Source organism: Salmo salar, chromosome 03 (genome assembly GCF_965601325.2).
Source record: "Salmo salar chromosome 03, fSalSal1, whole genome shotgun sequence".
Classification (NCBI taxonomy): Eukaryota; Metazoa; Chordata; class Actinopteri; order Salmoniformes; family Salmonidae; genus Salmo; species Salmo salar.
This window is the reverse complement of record NC_138293.1, coordinates 67,296,824-67,324,047: the sequence shown is the minus strand read 5'-3', so window position 1 is coordinate 67,324,047 and position 27,224 is coordinate 67,296,824. Positions and strand designations below refer to the sequence as shown.

The 27,224-nt window shown below is 41.8% G+C and overlaps 2 protein-coding genes across 3 annotated transcripts; both read left to right on the top strand.

Moving 5' to 3' along the window:
- Window positions 1-22: 22 nt before the first annotated feature.
- Window positions 23-5,576, top strand: LOC106601269 (proteasome activator complex subunit 3). Its single transcript, XM_014193350.3, has 11 exons — window positions 23-205; window positions 766-798; window positions 994-1,056; window positions 2,386-2,490; window positions 3,212-3,266; window positions 3,511-3,626; window positions 3,770-3,838; window positions 4,001-4,068; window positions 4,173-4,227; window positions 4,313-4,399; window positions 4,526-5,576. The coding sequence occupies exons 1-11, from the start codon at window positions 161-163 to the stop codon at window positions 4,604-4,606; spliced, it is 777 nt and encodes a 258-aa protein (XP_014048825.1). The 5' UTR covers window positions 23-160; the 3' UTR covers window positions 4,607-5,576.
- Window positions 4,930-26,137, top strand: LOC106601268 (amine oxidase [copper-containing] 3). Of its 2 annotated transcripts, none has more exons than XM_014193349.2 (4): window positions 4,930-5,018; window positions 24,580-24,865; window positions 24,977-25,109; window positions 25,238-26,137. In XM_014193349.2, the coding sequence occupies exons 1-4, from the start codon at window positions 5,003-5,005 to the stop codon at window positions 25,520-25,522; spliced, it is 720 nt and encodes a 239-aa protein (XP_014048824.1). In that variant the 5' UTR covers window positions 4,930-5,002; the 3' UTR covers window positions 25,523-26,137. The 2 variants fall into 2 exon arrangements, with proteins under 2 accessions (XP_014048824.1, XP_014048823.1); XM_014193348.3 differs by lacking the exon at window positions 4,930-5,018 and adding an exon at window positions 22,757-24,387.
- The last annotated feature ends 1,087 nt before the right edge of the window (window positions 26,138-27,224 follow it).

The following is a 27,224-nucleotide window of genomic DNA, read 5'->3' as shown; positions in this document are numbered from 1 at the left end:
GCTAGTGATACTTTTTTTTTTGGTCCACGTGGTTGTTTTACGAGTCGCATCTTGTCCACGTCATAACTTGATTTCGAAGCAGTGTGCGGCAAAAACAACAACGAGCCACTTAAAACCTTTTTTGTTTGTTTATATCAGTTAATTTGATTTATTTCAAATTATGTCTTCAAAAGGCATTAAGGTAGACAATGACCTCAAAACGAAGGTAATTTTTTCACAATTACTTTGACGCAGAAGTTGAATAATTGAGAATCCTTGCCAGGCCTAACTAGGGAGGTTAGCTACATTTTGCTCATTGCTTATAGTAGCTAGCTACGTTATTAGCACAACATCATCTATGAATGTTGTATTAGAAAATCTGAGCTCAGTCAAGTGGTGTTTACCTATCCTGTTGAGACTGGACAGTACCGGTTTGTTTGTCTACAGTATCCCGCATCACACATTTATGCACGAGGGCTGTCTTTTTCTGCAGAAACAGCAACGTTAACTAGTACGTTAGTAACTAAATATTTCCCACTTCATCCACCGTAACACTACCAGTTCTTGGGGAGAGCGATAAAATTAGCATATGTACAAATTTAACTAGATAGGTCGCCTGCTAGCTACAGATAAAGACACGACGGGAAAAAAGTATTGTGTTAAGGACAGCTGCTTCCATCAAATGACACGTGGTGTGATTGTACTGTTATTCAGCATGGTTTTTCTTTCACATGTCACAAGATGTGTTCGAAAAGGGTTATTATTATTATTATTATTTTCTCATAGGTGGACGCCTTCAGAGAGCGGATCACGGGTGAGGTGAGTATCAATATTATGTCAACATGTTCTTATTTTAGACTTTTGATGGTCCTAGTCTTCTATTTAACAAATTTGACCAACAACCACAAATAACTATAAATCAAAAACCACAAATAACTGTTTGGAGGCATCATGTATATACTGATGCTGGTTCACACGTGATCATTGATAAAAAATAACTTTGTTCTTTACTAGGCTGAAAACCTGGTAGCAGACTTTTTCCCCAAAAAGTTGCTGGAACTTGACAGCTTTCTGAAGGTAATTCATATTCTAATAACAGGGATTCTATTGTTGTACATTTCATTGTCAAAATAGAACATAGGTTAACCCAGAGCCCCTTAAGTACTCTGTCACAGCTGACATGATGTGTTGTCAGCTGTGATGCGTTGCCCTTGTTGTCCTGGCACCACCCTTGTTGTCCTGGCACCACCCTTGTTGTCCTGGCAGTGTGATGCCAGGACAACAACTATTCCCTCATCAGCAAGGCAAAGGAGCTGATCATGGACTACATGAAAGGAGGGCCGAGCACGCTTCCATCGACGTGGCTGTAGTGGAGCGGGTTGGGAGCCTGAAGTTCCTGTGTCCATATCACTAATTAACATGGTTCACACTTGAGCTGGGACAATAAACCGAAAATGATCAACACCAATCACAAGAATTTTGCTGATGTCAATCATTACGATAAGTAGCCTATAATAGAGAAATTTGAAGTTAAATGCATTTGCTAATATGGGGGATTGTTAATGGGACAGTTGATGGCTACAACCATCAAACCAGTAGTAGATAATAAACTGTAGTGCACATTGTTATAACTTATCGTTATTGCATCAATTCAGGCAATTTATTGTACTATGGATTTTTGTCCATATCACCCAGCTCTACTCCACACACACCAACACATTCGTGAGGAAGGCATGACAACGCCTCTTCCTCATTTAGGAGGCTGAAAATATTTGGCATGGACCCTCGGATACTCAAAGTTCTACAGCTGCACTATTGAGAGCATCTTGGCTGGCTGCCTCACTGCTTGGTATGGCAATGGCTAGGCATCCGACCCAAGCACTGGGTCGTACGCACTACCTTTCAGGGCCTCGATACCAGGCGGTGTCAGCGGAAGGCCCTAAAAATTGTCAAGTGCTCCAGCCACCCAAGTCAGACTGTTCTCTCAGCTACCACACGGCAAGCGGTACCGATGCACCAAGTCTGGAACCAATAGGACCTGAACAGATTCTACCACCAAGCCATAAGATTGTTAAATAGTTAACCTGGACTATATGCATTGAACCTTTTGCACTCTCTTTTGACTCATCACATACACTGCTGCTACTGTTTATCTATCTTGTTGCCTAGTCACTTTACCCCTACGTATATGTACATATCTACCTCAATTACCCCGTAACCCTGCACATCGAGTCAGTGTAGCCAAGTTATCGTTACTCATTGTGTAATTATTCCACGCTGTATTATTTTTCAATTTCTCTCAAAATTTTTGGGAAGGGCCCGTAAGCATTTCACTGTTAGTCTACACCTGTTGTTTACGAAGCATGTGACAAATACACTTTGATTTGATTTCTTCATCCTTTCCAGGAGCCCATTTTGAATGTCGCAGACCTGAAAGAGATCCACTCAGAGATAAACGTCAAAGTACCAGACCCAATCATTCTCAACAATAGCCATGATGGAGTAGATGTGGTAAGTTCATGGATTCTCATTCGCATCAAATCAGTATCATGAAAGTCTATACATTCAATACCAAACATGATTTTGTCAATTACATGTTTTTTTATTTTTATTTAACTAGGCAAGTCGGTTAAATAAGATTTTTTGTTCTTACAATGGCGGCCTAGTGGGTTAACTGCCTTGTTCAGGGGCATAATAATAGATTTTTACCTTGTCAGCTCAGGGATTCAGCTCAGGGATTCAATCTAGCAACCTTTCGGTTACTGGCCCAATGCTCTAACCACTAGGCTACCTGCCTTCCCCATGGTTACAGGTAACACACCTGATTTAGCAAATCAGATCTTGATTGAAGACTACGAAAAGTAGAATCAGGAGTGTTACTGCTTGGCTGGAACAAAGACCTGCAACCACAGTTAGCTAGCATTTGTTTATATTGGCGCTGCCTAACAACTTCATTAGTCTGATCATCAGGTTATGTTCCACATCTGAAAAGAGACTACCCTGAACAAAGTGGAGGAGAGCCAACACCAGTAGTCTCTCACTCATTTTAACATAACACTGTGAAGGAATGTTAATGAGACATAAACAGAATGGCTCATTGACTCTCAGCAGGTCACTGTGCTCAAAGCACTTGACCATTACTGTTCGAGGTAGAACAATGTGGAACCACTTTGATCAAGGGAGACCTGAAACAGAAGTAATGCCTATGTTAACCCGAGGTTAATGTTTATAGCAAAATTCCAGAAAACGGAAAATGGAAGATGGACTAGAGGATGATAACTGTCAAGGTAAACCCTACTGCCTGTTGTCATGCCATTTAATACTTGCATAATAAGTCTGATGGCATTGCTGTACTGTAAAATATGCTTGTTGATATCTTAATGTCTGTCAATGCCGACTTATACCAGAACCATTCATCTTCAATACATTTCTTGATAGAAGAGAATAGTAGACTACACTTGACTGATTTGCAGTATTCTATATTAGCTAGAAGCTGCTTGGATGTTTGACCTCTCAATCCCACCTCTCTAGATGGCCCCAAGGTGTTTGCCATGCCAGGGGGGATGATAAAAAGCAACGGCCAGCTGGTGGACCTGATCGAAAGAGTCAAGCCAGAAATAAGAACCCTCATAGAGAAATGCAACACAGTATGTACACACAAACACAGCCATTTTTCTTTGAGGGATTTATTTGATTGCTTTTTGAGTGCTCTCCCACTCTGAATTGCTTGGAGTGGAGATCTACTGTTAATAAGAAATGACTCTCTCATCTGTATGTCTCTCACTCTCAGGTCAAAATGTGGGTCCAGCTCTTAATCCCCAGAATAGAGGATGGTAACAACTTTGGTGTATCCATCCAGGTATTATACTTTCCCATCAATATGAGTGCAGAGACATGCACATTCACATGTCTAGCTTCTGGTCTACTTTCCCGAACATGAACAAATCTCCAACACTAGGGGGCAGTACTTGAGCTCTTTTGCCTTTCTGTCAGATGATGCTGGCCTTGTTTCTGTTTACAGGAGGAAACTGTTGCTGAGCTCAGGACTGTGGAAGGAGAGGCAGCCTCTTACCTGGACCAAATTTCCAGGTATGCCACAGTATACACTACCTTGTGTGTTTTTATTTACTTCACAAAAATCCCTTATGAATCTAAAACGGTTCCTTGGACTGTCTCAAACATTTGTTTAACAGGTATTACATCACCAGAGCGAAGCTAGTCTCAAAAATTACAAAGTACCCTCATGTGGTAAGTGTTAACTGCATACTGTTTACATCCACATCCAATCTGCTGCCCTGAGTCCTCTTGTTGCTGACCATCTGTCTGTCTGCAGGAGGACTACCAGCGCACAGTGACTGAAATAGACGAGAAGGAATACATCAGCCTCAAGATCATTGTGTCAGAGCTGAGGAATCAATATGTGAGCAATACATGCACACAGTTCTGGCTCTGTTCAACCATGTTGTATCAACGTTATGTTGTTAGCCTGTCATGTTCTGGTGCAGATATTTGTTTACCGTAATAACCAAACCCCATCCGCTTGCAGGTGACATTACATGACATGATCCTGAAAAACATAGAGAAGATCAAGAGGCCACGAAGCAGCAACAATGAAGCCCTCTACTGAACACTCCACTTCTCCTTATCCTCTTCTCACCAACTCCTAGTAACAGCCACATTGGCAGCATTTAGATAGGCAGCCCAATTCTGATATTTTTTTTCTCACTATTTATTCTTTTGACCAATCAGATAAGCTCTGAAAAGATCTGATGTGATTGGTCAAAAGACCAATTAATTAGTGGTAAAAAGCTCCAAATTGGGTTGCCTGTGTGAATGCAGCCATTGACTGTAACAGGCTTTGTTCTGGACTATTATCATCAATTCCCTCAAGGTGGACTTCGAAAGAACCTCCTTAGAAATGTTCTGAAACATCCATGTTTCCAGGACTTGTGAGAAGGTTGTACCTTGATTATGGATTTTTCTCCATGTCGACCAATCAAGCGGGCTTGAACTGAACTCAAACATGGCCGGCCTCCAAGGTTGGTAGGTCAGATGAAACTTTTTGTGTCCTTGTTGTCCATGTCTGTGTGCTTGTAGTTTGTATGTCTTGTCTGGAAACCGTCATGGGAGTTTCACAGGTATACTTTGTCTGTTTTATCTTTAGTTTTGTTTTTAAGGAATTATTTTTAGGATTCTGAAGTGCTTGGTTGTAACTATAATTAGCTGTATGTGAGATTGTCACTCTGGATAAGAGCGTCTGCTAAATGACTGAAATTAAATTAAAATTGTCACGGTGAGTGTGTGGGAATGCTCAGTCTGCATTTTAGCTGTAGTGTAGCTTGCAGTCCTGTCAGTTATTTATTTATTTTTACTTAAAGGACTACTCACAAATACATTGTGAAGGACTATAGTCTGTTTCCAGCACAATATGTAATGGCCATCTACTCCCACTCTGATCTTAAGAGTTTCAATTGTGTTAAAAGCCAGATCTGTAATGTCCTCATATCCCAGATGCTATGTGATGAGAAGTGTCTTTACTGCATCTCTCCCTTAATTGTCATTTTGTTTTATGAATAAATATTTTTACTTAATACAAATTCTTGAGAGAATGACATGGTTTCTCACCTATTGTATATGCTGAAACTGTTGGTGTGTCTCAAAGAGCTTGTGTAGTTGAATTCAAAATGATTAACCTCAGGATGAGGTGGCAAAATACTTATTAATAGCTAGGTTTCTATCTAATATACCACAGATATTCATACAAATGTGATCAAATCTGCATTTAAGAAAAAATGCATTTCCCCACTAGAGGTGTTTCCATCAGACACTTTTTTTTTTGTGGATAAAAGGCTGCGTGATGGTTTCATGTACTGAATAAAGGTCAATGTGTTTCCGTGGCATTTTCCGCTCTACCGATAGTTTTGTCACGCAGTGTTGCGATAAATGACAAATTTGCCCAATCTGGTTCGCATGCTCTCGACAAGTTTGCTGATAGTGTACACTGGATAGGTTAGGTTATATGATAAGAGCAAGATAATTTGTTAATTGGCAGCTAAGCACCAATCATGTCACTAGCATACAAATTAAGACCCTTGATTTTATTGGAAAGGTGCATCAAGTTAATCACTGCATTTTCAGCACCCTGTAGTGTAGACAACTGCATGCTTTATTAAGTTGCAGTGGGAGGACCACACATCATAGCAACGTGTGACTGCAAATTTACCTCAACATGATGATTATTCTATCAAATTGTGTAAGAAATCATTTCCACCGCAATTTGTCGCACAATACATTTTACCGACACAAAGATCCCACCATGTTGTACAAAGAAATTGTTAACATTTACAAAATTGTAAGGACACATCCTGTTTCGATCACACTTGTGATGTATTTTTATACGGCAGGCCTTTACTCACATAAAAACTGTTGTTGGATACATGGTTATAGGGTAACTTTAATCTACTACAGCGGTATTCAACTCTTACCCTAAGAGGTCTGGAGCCTGCTGGTTTTCTGTTATACTTGATCATTAATTGCACCCACCTGGTGTCCCAGGTCTAAACCGGTCCCTGATTAGAGGGGAACAATGGAAGAAAAGGGGGGAAAAAGCATTGGTATTGGCTTCGAGGTCCAGGGTTGAGTTTGAGGGCACTACACTATGCACTCAAGTAGTGGTGGTATAGAGATAGGGAAGTGCACCCAAGAGATAATGTATAACAGGCTAAATAATGGGAAATAATTTAGAATTGGCTGCTGGTTGGTCAAGGGCAGGGTTGTGTAGGTTACTTTCTAAATATAATCTGTTAAGTAATGTAATTTTGGGATTGCCCAACCTCAGTAACGTATGATTCATTTCAGTTTCTTTTGGATTACTTTCCCCTTGAGGCATTAGAAGACGAAAAGGACACATCAAACACATTTGGTGTGTCATCATTGTGGTCTCTGACTTGTGGTTAGACACACTCAGGTGGAACAAATTTAAACTGGAGCATCGGTGTACACATCACTGACAAACTGAAATGGTCCACCCACACAGACAGTGTGGTGAAGAAGACGTGACAGCGCCTCTTCAACCTCAGTAGGCTAAAGAAATTTGCCTTAACACATAAAACCCTCACAAACTTTTATAGATGCACAATTGAGAGCATCCTGTCGGGCTGTATCACCGCCCACAACCGCAAAGCTCTCCAGAGGGTGGTGCGGTCTGCTAAACGCATTACCGGGGGAAACTTCCCGCACTCCTGGACACCTACAGCACTCGATGCCATAGGAAGGTCAAAAAGATCATCAAGGACACCAACTACCCGAGCCACTGCCTGTTCACCCCGCTATCATCCAGAAGGCGAGGTCGGTACAGGTGCATCAAAGCTGGGCCTGAGAGACTGAAAAACAGCTTCTATCTCAAGGCCATCAGACTACTAAACAGCCATCACTAGCACATCAGAGGTGGCTGCCTATAGACATAGATTAGGAATCACTGGCCACTTTAACAATGTTCCGTATCTAGCATTACTCATCTCATATGCATAAACTGCACTCCACAATATTCTATGGTATCTTAGTCACTTTTAAATTGTTTACATATTGAATCACCCATTTCATATGTATATATTGTATTGTATATTACACCACTGACTGTTAAACAGCCATCTCCAGCACACCAGAGGCTGCTGCCTATAGACAGATTAGGAATCACTGGCCACTTTAATAATGTCTCCATATCTTGCATTACTCATCTCATATGTGTAAACTGTACTCTATACTATTCTACAGTATCTTAGTCACTTTAATTGTTTAAATATTGCATCACCCATCTCATATGTATATACTGTACTCTATACTATGCCACAGTATTTTAGTCCAATGCTGCTCTGACATATATGTATATATATTCTTAATACATTCCTTACTTAGATGTACGTGTATTTTGGGAATATGTTGTGAAACTGTTAGATATTACTTGTTAGATATTACTGCACTGTCAGAGCTAGAAGCACAAGCATTTCTTTACACCAGCAATAACATCTGTTAAACACGTGTATGTGACCAATAAAATTAGATTTTAAGTAATAATCTCATTTTTTAAAAGTATCTAACCTATTTACAATATTTTTGCTTGTAAAATAACTGATTAGTTTTTTTTTTGTATATAGTGAGAGTTTAGAGAGACATTGAGTCATCGGCACATGACATTACTGTATACAGAACAGTGGTTGTGTAGAGTAGCATTTGTGCCTGCTGAGATTTATTGTGCTCTTATATTTGATACAGTTGGTTCTTAAAGGTAAGCCTTGTCAGTGTGGTGTCGGGGTTACATCTGATCCTGACCTAAACACTGGTCCAATACATCCAATACAGCTGTAAATGCAATCATTTGATGTGAATGTTGTTAATGAACTCTTAAAGGGAATGGTTGGTGTGGCTGGTCATCGCAGATAAAATGTGCACCGCTCACAATATATACAACTTACAATCGTTCCTATACCACTTTCTTCAGACCTTCCCTGCAAAGTGGTCGCTCAAGGAATGTATTCGTTAGTCAAATGGATATTGATAGTCCTTGGCATTGCCTCAGTGATGGGGAACATTGTTCTAGTATGGCTTAATACGAGAGATGTGACAGCAGTGCAACAATTCCCTGCTCAACCTCTCCATCCTATAATGGGTGAACACAACGAGCGCAGCGTTGTTTTTTCTGACCTATCTGCTGAGGAATATCGTTAAGTACGCGTTAAGTACGACTACATGGGCACAATTCCAGGCATAAACATTTCGTACGATCCACAAACTATGCCTTTTGATGATTTACGTTAATCGACTTTTCTCTGCCAAAGAAAGTGGATACGCTGCTCTACCTGGATGACAATGGACCCAAGCTGGTGAGAGAGCCGAGGAGGGAGGTTTTCCATGGCACCATTGGATACATTAAAGACAGTGGTGGCAAAGTACCCAATTGTCATACTTGAGTAAAGGTATAGATACTGTACCTTAATGGAAAATTACTCAAGGAAAAGTGAGTCCCCAGTAAAATACTACTTGAGTCAAAGTCTAAAAGTATTTGGTTTTAAATATAATTAAGTATCGAAAGTACATGTAATTGCTAAAATATACGTAAGTATCAAAAGTACAGGTATAAATCATTTCACATTCCTTATATTAAGCAAACCAGACTGCACCATTTTGTTTTGTTTTTTTAATTTACGGATAGCCAGGGGCACACAGCCCTGGAGCGTTTGTGTTTAGAGTCTGCCCGGGATGTTCTCTTGAGAAGTGCGTGAATTGGACCACTTTCCTATTCTGCTTAGCATTCAAAATGTAACGAGTATTTTTCGATGTCAGGGAAAATGTATAGAGTAAAAAGTACATGATTTTCTTTAGGAATATAGTGAAGTAAAAGTTGTCAAATACCCACCAAAAAAACGACTTAAGTGGTACTTTAACGTATTTTTACTGAAGTACTTTACACCACTGATTAAATAATATTTGGTGGGAGCTCTTCTCAACCCTACTTACCATCGAGATGTCATGTTTGAGAGGTATAAAACCGAGTTACACCTTACCGCCCGCCAATTTACACTGGGGAGTACACACTTTCACTCTCAATTGTTTATTTAGTTATTTTTACTGTTTGGTAAATTGCTAAATTAGAATTTTGGTGTTGAGCCCCTTGCCTCTTTCGATATTATGCCTCGTGGAGTCAAGTCAGGGCAAAGGGTTCTGTCGTAATTATGAGGGGTTGTATGTTCACCCTATAGGATTTGAATTTCAACTCAATCAGAGAGCACAAATCCGTTTCAATGGCGTGTGATGAAGTTGCTTCATAATGGCCGGTACTTCAATAGTGTGCTAGATCTTAAACAACAATATGATGCTGGGACAGGCTCCCAACTATATTATGTTCAAGGTAAACGCCTCAGTGTCAAAACTAATAATGTCATATACACTACATGACAAAGTATGTGGACACCTGCTCGTGGAACATCTCATTCCAAAATCATGGGTATTAATATGGAGTTGGTCCCCCTTTGCTGCTATAACAGCCTCCACTCTTCTGGAAAGGCTTTCCACTAGATGTTGGAACATTGCTGCAGGGATTTTCTTCCATTCAGAGCATTAGTGAGGTCGGGCACAGATGTTGGGTGATTAGGACTGGCTCGCAGTTGGCATTCCAATTCATCCCAAAGGTGTTCGATGGGGTTGATGTCAGGGCTCTGTGCAGACAAGTCAAGTTCTTCCACACTGATCTCAACAAACCATTTTTATATGGACTTCGCTTTGTGCACAGGGGCATTGTCATGCTGAAACAGAAAAAGGCCTTCCCCAAACTGTTGCCACAAAGTTGGAAGCACAGAATCGTCTAGAATGTCATTGTATGCTGTCGCGTTTAGATTTCCCTTGACTGGAACTAAGGGAACTAGCACGAACCATGAAAAACAGTCTCAGACCATTATTCCTCCACCAAACTTTACAGTCGGCACTATGCATTCGGGCACGTAGCTTTCTCCTGGCATCCGTCAAACCCAGATTCATCCGTCAGACGGTGAAGCATGATTCATCACTCCAGAGATCGCGTTTCCACTGCTCCAGAGTCCAATGGTGGCAAGCTTTACGCCACTCCAGCCGAGGCTTGGCATTGCGCATGGTGATCATAATCTTGGTGCAGCTGCACGACCATGGAAACCCATTTCATGAAGCTCCCGACGAACAGTTATTGTGCTGACGTTGCTTCCAGAGGCAGTTTGGAACTCGGTAGTGAGTGTTGCAACCGAGGACAGAAAACGTTTATGTGCTATGCACTTCAGCACTCGGCAGTCCTGTTCTGTGAACTTGTGTAGCCTACCACTTTGCACCTGAGCTGTTGTTGCTCCTAGACGTTTCCACTTCACAATAACGGCACTTACAGTTGACCGGGGAAGCTTTAGCAGGGCAGAAATCTGACAAACTGACTTGTTGGAAAGGTGGCATCCTATGATGGTGGCACGTTGAAAGTCACTGAGCTCAGTAAGGCCATTCTACTGTCAATGTTTGTCTAACGCAATTGCATGGCTGTGTGCTCAATTACACCTGTCAGCAACGGGTGTGGCTGAAATAGCCAAATGCACTTATTGTCCACATACTTATATATAGTGTATCAAACCGCCTAGTGGAGCACATTTTTATCAAATTTGTGCTTTTTAGCCTTTTTACATTTTAACTATTTATTTTCATATCCCTGCTCTTCATGGTCTCTACTAACAGGAATGGTGCAATATTTATGCCTCACCAACTGAGTGTCTGCCTTTTATCCCATATCTTTGGTGACTGATTTTAGTTTTCTTACAGCCGTCTGAGTGGTCAAAGTTAGTGCCACTACTGATGCAGGAGGGCTAGGGGAGTTGACCAATCAGGTTCAAGTGAAGATTTTTTTTCATATCCATTTCTAAATCGACTGTTAGTACATGCTCTACCAGCCGGTTGGTAATATGGTTAAAGGGATACAAATCTATGTGTATAGGCCAATTATCTAATTGGAAACATTTTGAACTGGGAACGTTTTCACGCTGTTAGAAATTTTACAACATGACATCACAATCAGAACAATTGGGAACTATCTCATTTTGGGAATATTTTTACATGACACCGTGGCCTACACCTTAAGCTCCTTTACCATAGAAATATACACTGAACAAAAATATAAACGCAACATGTAAAGTGTTGGTCCCATGTTTTATGAGTTGAAATAATCATTTGTGTGCACAATTACTGATGTCAACGTTGTGAACAGAGTGCCCCACGGTGACGGTGTGGTTATGGTATGGGCAGGCATAAGCTATGGACAACGAACACAATTGTATTTTATCGATGGTCATTTGAATGCACAGAAATGCTGTGACGAGAACCTGAGACCCATTGCGAGGCCCATTTCTTTTAAGAGATCTGTGACTAACGGATGCATATCTGTATTCCCACTCATGTGAAATCCATAGATTGGCGCCTAAGGAAATCAATCAATTGAAATAAATTCATTATGTGAACTGTAACTCAGTAAAATCTTTGAAATTGTCTATGTGGCTTTTATATTTTTGTTCTGTCTATCTACTACTGTGAAGCATAATTGCCATGGTGATTTGGAATGTCCAGTCAATTAGCATTGCTAGTCATTCTACAGATTAAAAATTGGCCTACAAATGGTTACATAATTTGCATTATGACAGCTGGATCTACTGTGCCATTCCCCAAAAACTGGAAAATAAACTAAAATATAAAACACAGCGGTCATGCAGAGAAAGGAATCCGAAAATCTACCCCTAAACTTTGTCAAGTCAAAATACGTTTCTATTTACTCCTCAGATACCCGCAAACATGAATTTCCAAGACTGTGTCCCTGTACTAAAACGGATGTTTCTTATTCGTTTTTGAAGTTACAAGCCTGAAACCTTGAACATAGACTGCTGACACCCTGTGGAAGCCATTGGATTGCATCCAGGGAGCTAATTTTCAATATGATCTTATACTTGCCATTCTAAGAGGATGGTCTCTCTCTCAAAAACATTCTGGTTGGTTTTTCTTTGGATTTTCTCCTACCATATCTATTGTGTTATATTCTCCTACATTATTTTAACATTTTTACAAACTTCAAAGTGTTTTCTTTCCAATGGTACCAATTATATGCATATCCTGGCTTCAGGGCCTGAGCAACAGGCAGTTTACTTTACTTTGGGCACGTCATTCAGGCGGAAATTGAGAAAAAAGGGGCCTAGCCCTAAGAAGTTAAAGGGAAACTTCACCGCGACACTATTTGGTTTGTTTTCCCAGTCTCACTACATAATTATGAGGGATGAGAGGTGTTTCAGACACAATTATGCACCATAACAGTACTTTTGAATTTTTCGTGCCAGGAGAGTTCAAGCAATAACATCATTGGTAGATTGATGGTAACACTTTCCAAAAAGCGCTAGACGATGAAACTGTTTTGTTTTTCTTTACATATTAATATAGAGACGTAGCCAGCTAGTAATATAAGCTCTCTTCACAAGTGGTAGAGTTGTTCAATGTAGTATAATTCTGTGAGTCCAACTACTAGCCAAATTGAGCTAGCTAGCTGTTTGCTATACCCAAAATGTACTGTAGCCTAATGTTATAGCAAGCTAATGCTAGCTAGCTCGCCTCAGTGCGTCTTATTAGAAGCAAAACTGGATAAAGGTTTTGATGATGATGATGAAGGGTAAAGGAATGACTTTGGCTTTATCACTCATATTAGTCTTTTAATAACTACCTGTGGGTTGTAGCTAGCTAGCTAACGTTTGTCTATGAGATATTCTGCATTGTGTTGCTACATTAGGAATACAGACAGTACACAACAATTGCCCATGAAAGTCTAGTGTTTTGGTCATTCTCATACAGACAATACCACTTGATGGTCTACAGATTATTTTTGTAGTTTGTTCTATGTCGGGAGAATCTAGGCACAGGACACCGAATCCCATTCCCTGCATGTGTTGGGGCCATTCAAGCAATTTATCCCTCACAAGATGGACAGTATAGCATGTTGGATACAAATAAGTTGATGACTCAAGGAGATGTGAAAAGTCCATAACAACAATCTATCCCTTTTATCAAAGTAACTCCCAACACCTCAATGCACCCACCATATGCAAGTATTCCCTTGGCAGAAGTATAATATTTATTATAGTGTTATGGTTCGTTCCTTTCCTCGTCAATCAACATTGGCTCATTGGTGAAATTAGCATTATGACATATTTAATTAAATCATTCAAAAACCTTTATTAATGCAATTGCAGACAGAAGTTGACAATCAGGAACATAGCACGCATGTTTCCGAGTAAGTTCTGCATCAAACAAAAGGTCTCAAGTTGTTTTATTAAACCGAAGTCCCACCTTAGTGATGTCACTGACTACGTCATTACCTTTCTACTCCTGAGACCAAAACCCTGCATCCATAGCTATACAAACATAGAGTTTCAGTGTTTATCTAAAAGCTAGGCAATAAATTCCCCCTCCCCAAAGTTGATTTATTGTGGAATGTCTAACTAGTCTCTTATCTCCCACACTCCCCTGCAGAGTTCTGTCTCAGTCAGACAGAGAGACAGAGAACAACTGTGGAACAATTCTAAAACTATAAAATGAATATATATATATATTGTTAATTTATAGTCTAGGACCCTATAAATGTAAGGAGGGTCTTATAACCCCTCCCCTTCTATTAATATAACATAAGCATAATCAATTATTCTAATACATCAAACATCTGTACAGCCCCAAATCATGACCGCTAGGTGAATCCTGACATTAGTAAATTTTTCTTCTACTCCATATACAGTGCCTTCGGAATTTCCAAATTTTGTTATTAAAGCTTTATTCTAAAATAGATTTAAAAACAAATTCTCAGCAGTCTACACACAATACCCCATAATGACAAAGTAAATTTTTTTGTTGTTGTAAATTTATAAAAATACCTTATTTACATAAGTATTCAGACCCTTTGCTATGAGACTCGAAATTGAGCTCAGGTGCATCCTGTTTCCATTGATAATCTTTGAGATGTTTCTACAACTTGATTGGAGTCCACCTGTGGTAAATTCAATTGATTGGACATGAGTTGGAAAGGCACACCTGTCTATATAAGGTCCCATAGTTGACAGTGTATGTTAGAGCAAAAACCAAGCCATGAGGTTGGAGGAATTGTCCGTAGAGCTCTGATACAGAGTTGTATCAAGGCACAGATCGGGGGAAGGGTACCAAAACATTTCTGCAACATTGAAGGTCCCCAAGAACAGTGGCCTCCATCACTCTTAAATGGAAGAAGTTTGCAACCACCAAGACTCTTCCTAGAGCTGGCCACCCGGCCAAACTGAGCAATCAGGGGGAGAAGGGCCTTGATCAGGGAGGTGACCAAGAACCCAATGATTACTCTGACAGAGCTCTAGAGGTCCTCTGTGGAGATGGGAGAACCTTCCAGAAGGACAACCATCTCTGCAGCACTCCACCAATCACACCGTTAAGGTAGAGTGGCCAGTAGGAAGCCACTACTCAGTAAAAGGCACATGACAGCCCGCTTGGAGTTTGCCAAAAGGCACCTAAAGACTCTCAGAACATGAGAAACAAGATTCTCAGGTCTGATGTAACCAAGATTGAGCTCTTTGGCCTGAATGCCAAGCGTCACGTCTGGCGGAAACCTGGCACCATCCCTAAGGTAATGCCGATGGTGGCAACATCATGCTGTGGGGACGTTTTTCAGCGGCAGGGACTAGGAGACTAGTCGGGATCGAAGCAAAGATGAATGGAGCAAAGTACAGAGAGATTGATGAAAACCTGCTCCAGAGCACTCAGGACCTCAGACTGGGGCGAAGGATCACCTTCCAACAGGACAACGACCCTAAACACACAGCCAAGACGATGCAGGAGTAGCTTCGGGACAAGTCTCTGAATGTCCTTGAGTGGCCCAACCAGAGCCCAGACTTGAACCTGATTGAACATCTCTGGAGAGACCTGAAAATAACTGTGCAGCAACGCTCCCCATCCAACCTGACAGAGCTTGAGAGGATCTGCAGAGAAGAATGGGAGAAGCTCCCCAAATACAGGTGTGCCAAGCTTGTAGCGTCATACCCAAGAAGACTCAATGCTGTAATCGCTACCAAAGGTGCTTCAACAAAGTACTGAGTAAAGGGTCTGAATACTTACGTAAATGTGATATTTCAGGGTTTCTTTTTAAACCTGTTTTTTCTTTGTCATTCTGGGGTATTGTGTGTGTGTGTGGTGTGTGTGTGTGTGTGTGTGTGTGTGTGTGTGTGTGTGTATTGATGAGGGGTAAAAAACTATTTTAATACATTTTAGAATAAGTCTGTAATGTAACAAAATGTGGAAAAAGTCAAAGGGTCAGAATACTTTTTGAAGGCACTGTGTCATACATTCCCATAACTGTTCCAGCATACTGCTGTGTAAACTCACCTTGGTCTCTAGAGCAAATACAGTTTAGTCTGTTCATGTAGTGAATAAGTAGATGATCTAGTGTTTTTTACATTTTAGGCATTTAGCAGAGACTCTTATCCAGAGCAATTAGGGTTTTAGTGCCTTGCTCAGGAGCACATCGACAGATTTTTCACCTAGTCGACACAGGGATTCGAACCAGCAACATTTTGGTTACTGGTCCAATACTCTTAACCACTATGCTACCTGAAACATGTTTAACTTGCCAACAAATGAAATGATGCACCAACTCCCTGCATCATTTGTTTTAGCAGTAAGATTGTAGCTAGTTACTTCCAAATACATTCCATGAATATCACAATTAATTGATCCAGATGTTTAAGTCAACACTTTATTGGTTTCTGATGCAGCTGGAATCATTTAGACACTTGTCAGTACATTTGTAAAAAATATTATATGAATTTATTTAATGAAACTCACATATATACATAACCTCAGCAAAAAAAGAAATGTCCTCTCACTGTCAACTGTGTTTATTTTCAGCAAACTTAACATGTGTAAATATTTGTATGAACATAACAAGATTCAACAACTGAGACATAAACTGAACAAGTTCCACAGACATGTGACCAGCAGAAATTGAATAATGTGTGGTGTGTCAGTCAGTGTCTGGTGTGGCCACCAGCTGCATTATGCACTGCACTGCATCTCCTCCTCATTGACTGCTCCAGATTTGCCAGTTCTTACTGTGAGATGTTACCCCACTCTTCCACCAAGGCACCTGCAAATTTCCGGACATTTCTGAGGGGAATGGCCCTAGCCCTCACCCTCCGATCCAACAGGTCCCAGACGTGCTCAATGGGATTGAGAGCCAAGCTCTTCGCTGGCCATGGCAGAACACTGACGCACAGAACGAGCAGTATGGCTGGTGGCATTGTCATGCTGGAGGGTCATGTCAGGATGAGCCTGCAGGAAGGGTACCACATGAGGGAGGAGGATGCCTTCCCTGTAACGCACAGCGTTGAGATTGCCTGCAATGACAACAAGCTCAGTCCGATGATGCTGTGACACACCGCCCCAGACCATGATTGACCCTCCACCTCCAAATCGATCCCGCTCCAGAGTACAGGCCTAACGCTCATTCCTTCTACGATGAACACGAAGTCGACCATCCCCCCTGGTGAGACAAAACCGCGACTCATCAGTGAAGAGCACTTTTTGCCAGTCCTGTCTGGTCCAGCGATGGTGGGTTTGTGCCCATAGGCAACGTTGTTACTGGTGATGTCTTGTGAGGACCTGCCTTACAACAGGCCTACAAGCCATCAGTCCAGCTTCTCTCAGCCTATTGCGAACAGTCTGAGCACTGATGGAGGGATCGAGCATCCTAGTGTAACTCGGGCAGTTGTTGTTGCCATCCTGTACCTGTCCCGCAGGTGTGATGTTCGGATGTACCGATCCTGTGCAGGTGTTGTTACACCTGGTCTGCCACTGCGAGGATGATCAGCTGTCCGTCCTGTCTCCCTGTAGCGCTGTCTTAGGCGTCTCACAGTACCGACATTGCCATTTATTGCCCTGGCCACATCTGCAGTCCTAATGCCTCCTTGCAGCATGCCTAAGGCACATTCACGCAGATGAGCAGGGACCCTGGGCATCTTTCTTTTGGTGTTTTTCAGAGTCAGTAGAAAGGCCTCTTTACTGTCCTAAGTTTTCATAACTGTGACCTTAATTGCCAACCGTCTGTAAGCTGTTAGTGTTCTACAGGTGCATGTTGTTTATGGTTCATTGAACAAGCATGGGAAACAGTGTTTAAACCCTTTACAATGAAAATCTATGAAGTTAATTCATAAAAATCCAAATAACTTTGAAAGACGGCCCTGAAAAGGGAACGTTTCTTTTTTTGCTGAGTTTATGTACAAGAACTAGCCATATTTATACCACAATGCAGTTGTGGTATATTATACTACTACATCACTCTAACTGAATATGGATGTTGTGTTGGTGGAGTGTTCCAGGCATGGTCCTTAATGTTCTTCAGCTGGTGAACCTTGTCTTGTCTTGGGCAATGGCAGCTGGTCTTGCATATAGTACCGCACCTGTCGAAGGTGGATCCAGTTGAGAATGGGTGTCAATAGGCATGTAGCTAACATTATTCACTGGACCAGCCACTCATTCATAAAACATTAGCTTGTGAATAACGATTGAATTTTATTTTTATGTCGACAACGACTGCAAACTACAAGCAAGCACATGCTGCTGGAGTAACATGTTTGATTGGGACAAAGTAGTAAAATGTTGGCTAACACTGACTAGTGTATGTTCAGCAGACTAATCCTGCTCCTGTTGTTGATGACGTTGACACCAGCTTTAGTACTACAGAGCATGTAGACCTATTGGATAAAAGTTTTCAGCCGGGAACAAGCTCAAACTCAACATCATCTGACTCAGAAGAGGAAAACACTGCACAGGGCTGGCAAGAGCCAGTGTATAGTCTCTGAGTCCATTTTATAGGGCTGGAGGGATACATTTTTATGATAGTTCAAATTTTGGGTGCATTCGTAAATTCACTCTGGCCATCTACTCCGATTTCAATGCCCTCTCATCTGTGTGCCAGAGCGCAAAACAACTGATGAATTTACGAACACGCAATGCCCGTTGAATATGACCTTTGTCAGTAAACGTTGGCAATTTTATATATATATATATATATATATATATATATATATATATATATATATATAAAAATTGCCAACGTTTATATATATATATTTGTTGCCAGCAGCACAGTTACAGTCGCCAACGCTCTAGATAACATGAAAACAGTCTAACCAGCTCTGCTAGGGTGAGTAAAATGGTCAGAGAGATGTTCTCTCATTTGTGTCTGGAAGTAGCTAGCAAACTAGCCAACATTAGCCAGTTAGCTTGGGTGCTTGAGTGCCGTTGTGAGGTCAGAATGTTCAGATCAACCCTGGTCCTTGGCTAGAGAGCACTCTGAATTTATGAACTGACAATCTGACAAAGCTATGAATTTACAAATGCCCAGAGCACAGAATGAGCACACTCTGGCACTCTAGAGTGAATTTACGAACACATCCATTGAAAACTACTGTCTTCAGTGTCATCATAGTATTGGCAGGATGACAATATTTTTTATTTTGCTAATTAAAATAGTGTTCTGTTTCTTTGGCCAACCCAATGAACCCTGGTAGAAATAAACACTTGGCTTTACTTAATAGTAATATGGAATGTCAAGTCAATGAGCATTATGGGTAAAAAATACAGAGGAATATGAAGTGGCCAGCCAGACCAACAGGAGGACGTGCTTCTTTTGAGCTTGAAATTAAGAAAATTGGCACGAAATTGTAGAAGGGGATCCTCCTGCAGCTTAGAATGCTTAGCATATTATAATATAGATAATATAGCTAGATATATATATAAATGTGTATTTAACAAATCAAATATTCTCATAGTTCTGCAGATAGGCCGGTATACTCAAAGTGATCTACAATTCTTGGTTTTCTTGTATAAACAGACATTGAATTTGCTACAACTTATTGGAGTTCCTCCTGAGATGCAAATTGTTGTGTTTCCCTGGAATTCAACATCTGAAAGTTGTCACAAGGGAGAGAGGACTCATAGGAGAAGGAAAATGAGTGGGCGACGCAGCTCGTGCACTGGCCAGGAATACATTTGTGAATTATAGAAACGTATCTAAGTCGAATGGCAGGAAGGTCAAAGGCTGGAAAATGTATAGGTCAGGGATGGGCAACTTTGATGGGGGTGGGAGCCAGAAATAAAATCTGAAATCATCACGAGGGGCCGCAGAGGGGCCGCGATGCAGGTCTCAATACCCACACATACAGCCTAGCGTTTTGGGGGCCCGAAGCAAAACATTTTTTAAAATAATTATGAATTGTGTTGTTGTATTGGATCAATAGAATATGGGGGATAAAATGTATCCAAATATACCAGTTAATCCTGAAATTAAAGATAGATTCCTTAATTGAAGCATAAAAAAAGCCATCCATATCGTGGTCACCAACGCCCCACTACCGGACGAGCTAAACACCTTTTTCTCATGATTCGAGCACAATGACCCTAAGCTGCCAAGGAGAGCCCCGATGACAACGTGGGCTACACACTCAGTCTCCACTGAGGACATATGTAACTCATTCAAATGTGTTAACCCTCACAAGGCTGCCGGCTCAGATGGCAGTAATTTGTAAGTCGCTCTGGATAAGAGCGTCTGCTAAATGACGTAAATGTAAATGTAATGGCATTGCTAGCCCTGCCCTCAGAGCATGTGCAGACCAGCTGGCTGTTGTCTTCTCTGACATTTTCTCTCCCTAGGTCAGGCCGCTATACCCACCTGCTTCAAGATGTCCACTATCATCCCCGTGCCCAAGAAAGGGAAAGTAACTGAACTGAATGACTACCAACCAGTAGCACTCACTTCCGTTATCATGAAGTACTTAAAGAGGCTAGTCAAAGACCATATCACCTCCCTCCCTGACACACTCGACTCTCTCCAATTCGCCTACCGCCCTGACAGATCCACGGACGACGCAATCGCCATTGCACTGCCCAATGCCCTTAGCCACCTGGACAAAAGGAATGCATATGTGAGGATACTGTTCATTGACTACAGCTCGGCCTTCAATACCATAGTGCCCTATAAGCTCATTACAAAGCTCACGGCCCTGGGTCTGAACTCCTCCCTTTGCAACTGGGTCCTTGGCCTCCTGACGGGACACCCCCAGGTGGTGAAGGTAGGCAACATTACCTCGTCGACACTGATTCTCAACACAGGGTGTGTCCTCAGTCCCCTTCTGTATTCCCTGTATACACACGACTGCGTGTCCTCACACAGTTCCAACTCCATCAAGTTTGCTGACAACACGACAGTAGTAGGCCTGATTACCAACAACAACACGAGAGTTTACAGCTAGGAGGAAGGCACTCTGGCGGCGTGGTGCAAGGTAAACAACCTCTCCCTCAACGTTAGCAAAACAAAGGAGCTGATTGTGGACTTCAGGACGAACAAGGCTGGACATGCCCCTATTCTCATCAACGGGGCCGCCGTGGAGACAGTCAATAACTTAATTCCTTGGTGTACACATCTCGGAGAAGCTGAAATGGTCTAACCACACGGACAGATGAAGAAGGCACGACAGTGACCTTTCAACCTCAGGATGCTGAAGAAATTCGGCCTGTCCCAAAGGGCCCTCACAATGTTCTACAGGTACATCATCAAGAGCATACTGTCGGGCTGCATCACAGCCTGTTACGGCAACTCCACCGCTACGGACTGTAAGGCGCTTCAGAGGGTGATACGTGCAGTCGAATTCACCATTGGGTGCATACTGCCTGCCCTACAGGAACCTACCACACCAGGTGTCGCAGGAAGGCCAAGATGATCATCAGGGACCCCAGCCATGCCCTGTTCTCCCTGCTTCAATCACTCAGATGCAAACAGTTGTAAGGGATTTCTACCCTATGTTCATACAAGAGACCACAGGAAACTACTATGATCAGAGGTTAGTTTGTTTAATAAGGATTGCAACCCGGAGTATACACTTACAGTCATTTGCAAGTAACACACTCAGCACAAAAGATGGTGTTTTCCCTTTTTATCCCCTACTATGGTTCACCCCGCCCAGGATGATGTCCCTTAACTTTAATACCATATAAGCTCATAATTATCAGTTGCTAATACAAAGATGTCTCTGCTAGCCATGTTTTGAGAGTATACATTGTTCGTTTACATTTAGGCCTACATTGTTTACAAACATTGGTGTAAAACAAGCTTATATTTTGGGTTCTGATGAGGTAGGTCTACGACAGTTGAACTAGCTCATGAGGCATTTATAACTTAACCTATTACTCAAGAATCAATGGGTATAGGCTATATCATTCTTTTAATGACTATATCCAAAATTGGATGTAGCAACTAAGAGTTATAGCTGTGTTTGTTGGTTAGAAGGCTTGCCTCAGAAAGAAAAATTGAGGAGCGCTATACACTATAAACCTACTTCAGACTGAGGACTTTCAGAAAGGCTGCCAAGACTTGTGGCTTTCCACTTACATCAAATGTTGGCTGCGTTCCGAAACGGAAAACTATTCCCACCAGGGTCCAGGAAACACGGCGGGCGACAACAGACAAATCAAGATTCAGGTGTTTTTTCACTTCGACAGTGCAGTGAGACCCAGGCTAGTGAAAAACAACAAAAGCAACACCATCAGTTGTTTTGTCTGCGCATGATGCCTGGTTTATAGAGGCTTCCCAACTAAAATAACCATTATAGTGTATTTCAACTAAAAGAACCATTATAGTGTATTTCAACTAAAAGAACCATTATAGTGTATTTCAACTAAAAGAACCATTATAGTGTATTTCAACTAAAAGAACCATTATAGTGTATTTCAACTAAAATAAACATTATAGTGTATTTCAACAAAAGAACCATTATAGTGTATTGCAACTTCAAGAAGACGATGCTCTTGCACACCACATTTTGTGTAAAAATAGTTACACATTTAATTTTCAATCTAGGCCTACATGTACAAATTAAATATCTGTAAAAAATATATCAACATAACCAAGTCCATTGAACAGGTATTTATTGACAGGAACGCACAACCCTTTCCACAGGGAGCATATAATATGTGCGTAAAATACACGTTACGCAGGAGGAATGTTGGCCTTTATCCGAAGACTATTGGATTAAATCCCGGCAATTGCATAACTTTACTCAAAGTATACGAGAACTTTGAATGTCTTGAGGGTGCTGCACCGGGGTGGGACGAGGGACGGACGGGTGTGGCTCATCCCAAATTCAGTTGCGCGCCTAATCTTATTTTTATGCTCCTCGCAATCGCCTCCACTATCCAGAACACCCCATGGTGTTTAGATTGTGGTTTGGAGAATGACTTCATTAGTTAAATGGATATTGATACTCTTTGGCCTGATCTCAGTAATAGTGAATATTGTCATCGTCTGTCTTTACTCAGGTAGGCTGCCCAAATGCTCCTCGAAGCCGCATCATGTTTTCAAGGGCAAACACAATGAACGCAGCGCGGTGTTTGCTGACCTGTCCGCCGAGGAATATCTCCAAGTCCGCGACTATATGAGTAATCAGAAAGACTTGGATATTTCTGTCAATGCGCTTACAAAGCCTTCAGGGAATTTTCTCTTCTTAATTGATCTTTTGCTGCCAAGGAAAGCGGATGCACTTGGCTACCTAGATAACAATAAACCCAAGCCGGTGAGAGAGGCTACTGCGGTGGTTTTCTATGGCACCCTGGGGCACATTAAGGAATATGTGGTGGGACCTCTCCCCAACCCGACTTACCACCGCGATGTCACCGTTGAGAGGTATAAAGAAGAGTTGCCCATCAATGCGCGTACGGTCACCATTGGTGAATATGCACTTATTTTCAAGTTTATTAATGAAGAGGTATTTACAAAACTTGGTAAAATTGTGAAAGAAAGTTTTGGTGTCAGTAAAGAAAAAACCCTGAATGGTTTCGAAGGCATGCCTCGGGGTGTCAAATCGGGAGAGAGACAGACATGGATATCTTTCTTTCGTGATTTGAGTGGGATGTATATCCACCCTGTAGGTTTGGAAGTTTTAATCAACCACGAAAGCACCAACGCGTCTCTTTGGAGTGTGAAGAGATTACTTTATAACGGACAGTACTTCGACAGTGTTGAGGCTCTTATAAAACAATATGATGCCGGGACAGTGACTAAAATTGTGTATAAACCTGTCCAGAACTATGCATCACTCAAACCTAAAAGTAAACCCACCGGTTTAAGCCCTCAGCAGTTTTACGCGCAAGGTAAACGCTTCAGTGTCAAGAATAATCATGTCATGTATCTCGAATGGAGTTTTGCGTTTGGTCTGAGTTCCCTCACCGGTATGAGAGTTTTTGACATTCGTTTTAAGGGGGAGAGGATAGCTTATGAGCTTAGTGTTCAAGAGGCAATGTCAGTTTATGGTTCCATCACACCGGGCATGATTCTGACTAAGTTTTTGGACTCTAGTATCGGAATAGGTCGCTTTGCGCACGAGCTTGTTCGAGGCGTGGATTGTCCGTACGCGGCAACCTACATCGACACATTCCGATACATTGACGTCAGTGCACCTCATAGATTCAGGAATTCAATTTGCCTTTTTGAGCACAATACAGGCCGTCCTCTCAGAAGACACTTCTCGGACTTTTTCAGCAATAGTTATGGAGGCATGGTTAACAGTGCCTTAGTTTTTAGGACAATTACGGCCATAGGTAACTATGACTACTTGTGGGACTTCATTTTTTACCAGAGCGGCTCTGTTGAGACCAAAGTGCATGCCACTGGATACATATCGTCATCTTTCAATGTTGATGGCAATCTCAAATACGGACACCAGGTGGCAGAAAATACTATTGGGAACATCCACACTCATTTCATCAACTTCAAAGTTGACCTGGACGTGTTGGGTAAGTGTGAACAATGCATTTGGCCTAGTATGAACCGATGAAAGGTCAAGCATAGTAGCCACTGAAGACCTGGTTTTAACCCCAGTTGGTTACATTGGTGCTGGACGTGTCTCTGTGAGTTTTCTTTCATTTCAATGATAGGATTATAACATGATCCAATAATTAGAATTTTGAATTGTGGTTTTATTCCAGGGGTTGAGAATGTATTCCAGACCAAGGACATGAAGTTTATTAATGTTTCTTTACCCTGGATGCCGGAGCGCTATGCCATGGTTCCTCAGCTGGTGGAGGCCCAGCTAAAGACTGAGAAGGAGGCTGCTCTCCGCTACGACACTAAAACGCCACGCTACCTTCACATCGCCAGCAACCGCACCAACCGCTGGGGCCACCAACGCTCCTACCGCCTCCAGGTGGTCAGCTTCACCGGTGACAGCCTTCCAGAGACGGAGCCAGAGGAGAAGTCCATGTCTTGGGCTAGGTGAGGCTCCCTCCTCTCTCCGCCTAAGGAAGGTCCTAATTCCTAAAACACAGGTTACAGGTAGACCAAAGGCAAAGCAGTTTGACCAACTTTTGTTATTTTATTTGACAGGTATAAAGTGGCCATCACTAAGCACAAAGACTCAGAACAGACCAGCAGTAGCCTGTACAGTCAGAACAACATGTGGACACCAGCCGTGGACTTCAGCAAGTACATTGAGGATGACGAGAGCATTGAGAACCAGGTGTGTTTTTGATCTTATGTTCCGTTGTCCTTACATATATTTTACCACTCTCTCTTGAGATTTGCACATTTTCAGGTCATTGATAAATAAGGTTTGGAAGTCACCAAATTAGTGTTTTTTTTGTCTAGGACCTGGTTGCATGGGTAACCACCGGCTTCCTCCACATTCCTCATGCTGAGGACATCCCCAACACAGTTACCGTTGGAAATGGAGGCGGAGTGATCCTGAGACCACATAACTACTTTGATGAGGACCCGTCTATTCACTCTCCAGACGGGGTGTACATCAGCCCAGGGTCAGAGGGAAACTGTGAAAATAACAAGATGGCCTGCTTTACGGAAGACGCATGCAGCCCAGTCGTTGAACCCTTCACCTACAATGGGTTTGAAGGGACCATGAAGTTTGAAGAGTGAAAAAAAAGTCTCCAGTCCCAATCCTGAGTGTGCTCTGCGCTAAACACTAAAACACTTATGAAAATGTGAATCTTGCCCAAGACAACATTTGAAATAATTAAGAAACAATATTGGATTACTAACTTGGCATGGACTCTACAAGTTTGTCAAAAGCATTCCACAGGGATGCTGGCCCAAATTGACTCCAATGCTTCCCACAGTTGTGTCAAGTTGGCGTGATGTCTTTTGGGTGGTGGACCATTCTTGATACACACGGGAAACTGTTGAGAGTGGAAAAACCCAGCGGCGTTGCCGTTCTTGACACACTCAAAGCCTGTGTGCCTGGCACCTACTACCTTACCCTGTTCAAAGGCACTTCAATATGTTGTCTTGCCCATTCACCCTCTAAATGGTACACACTGTATATATTTATCTCAATACAGTATAGGTTTATATCTGCTAATTTGCATACTTTATCACTGCACTGAGGCTTTTCAATTCACTTTCGTCTGACCACTCTCTGTATGAGGAGGAAGCTGGAACTCTCCGTTGATTGTTTTGTTTATGTTTTTACCTTACACATAAGAAAGAATCTGTCTAGTTGTCTCTCCCAATAAAAATATTTGTTTAAAATAGGCTGGACCTCAGCTGTTTCCTGTTTTTTACAGTCTTTCTACTCCCCATGGTGTCTGTAGAGACCAGATCAGTGGGTGAATGAACTCCCCACCCCTCCTCACTTCATGGGAACGGAAGTTCTTGTTGTAATATCTTTTAATATGTTTAAAACATTTTTTTAAAACCTTTATTTAACTAGGCAGGTCAGTTAAGAACAAATTCTTATTTACAATTACGGCCTACACCGGCCAAACCCGGACGACGCTGGGCCAACTGTGCGCCGCCCTATGGGACAATCACGGCCGGCTGTGATACAGCCTGGATAAGAAATAACTTAGAATTTATTTTCACAGTACAGGTTTGTTGCACAAGATTTTGGCATTTTTAAGGCCGTTGCGAGTCTGTAATTTCCCCCTTGGACAACCCACAGATTTTGTAACATATCTTGGCGCAGCCTCCAATCCCTACTAAAGGTGACCTGAAAATGACCTCCTCTCCCTGGCCATCGTTAATATTTGAAGGAAGGTCCATGCAGCTAAGAGGCCTCTTACGCAAAACTTTGTCCACATTTTGGAAAGATGGATTTCTGCTCCGCTGCTAAGTGCCTCTTAGACCTGTGTAGGCGAATCATCACACACACACACGCACACATACATACATACATATGTCTACTCCCACTTGTGTTGCAAAACGTCTGTTTAAATTTGGCCTTCCACTTTCAATAAATTCCACTCAGACTGTGTAGACATTCAGTTACAGACCAGATGTTAAAGTGTTAGAACTGTGAGGGGAATGGATACATTGAATCAACACTGGAGTTAGTGGTGTCAGAGAAAACGTTCCTATAGAGATGACCACATCTGGGTTCGCATGATTTCAGTCAGACACTAAGGAAATGTTGGTTTGTCCTCCATTCTAATTAATGCCTGCAGGCTAGCTTGGTTAAAACAAGAAAGATTAGCACAAAAAAAACACTCAGGAGAAAGCAAAGGAACTTCATTTGTCAAATTCCTATCTTGACTCCTGACACAGCAACCACATCCCCCCCTAAATAAAGAGGAGATAACTTCATCTGTGTTAATGTCAGGGACATTTTCCACTGGATTCA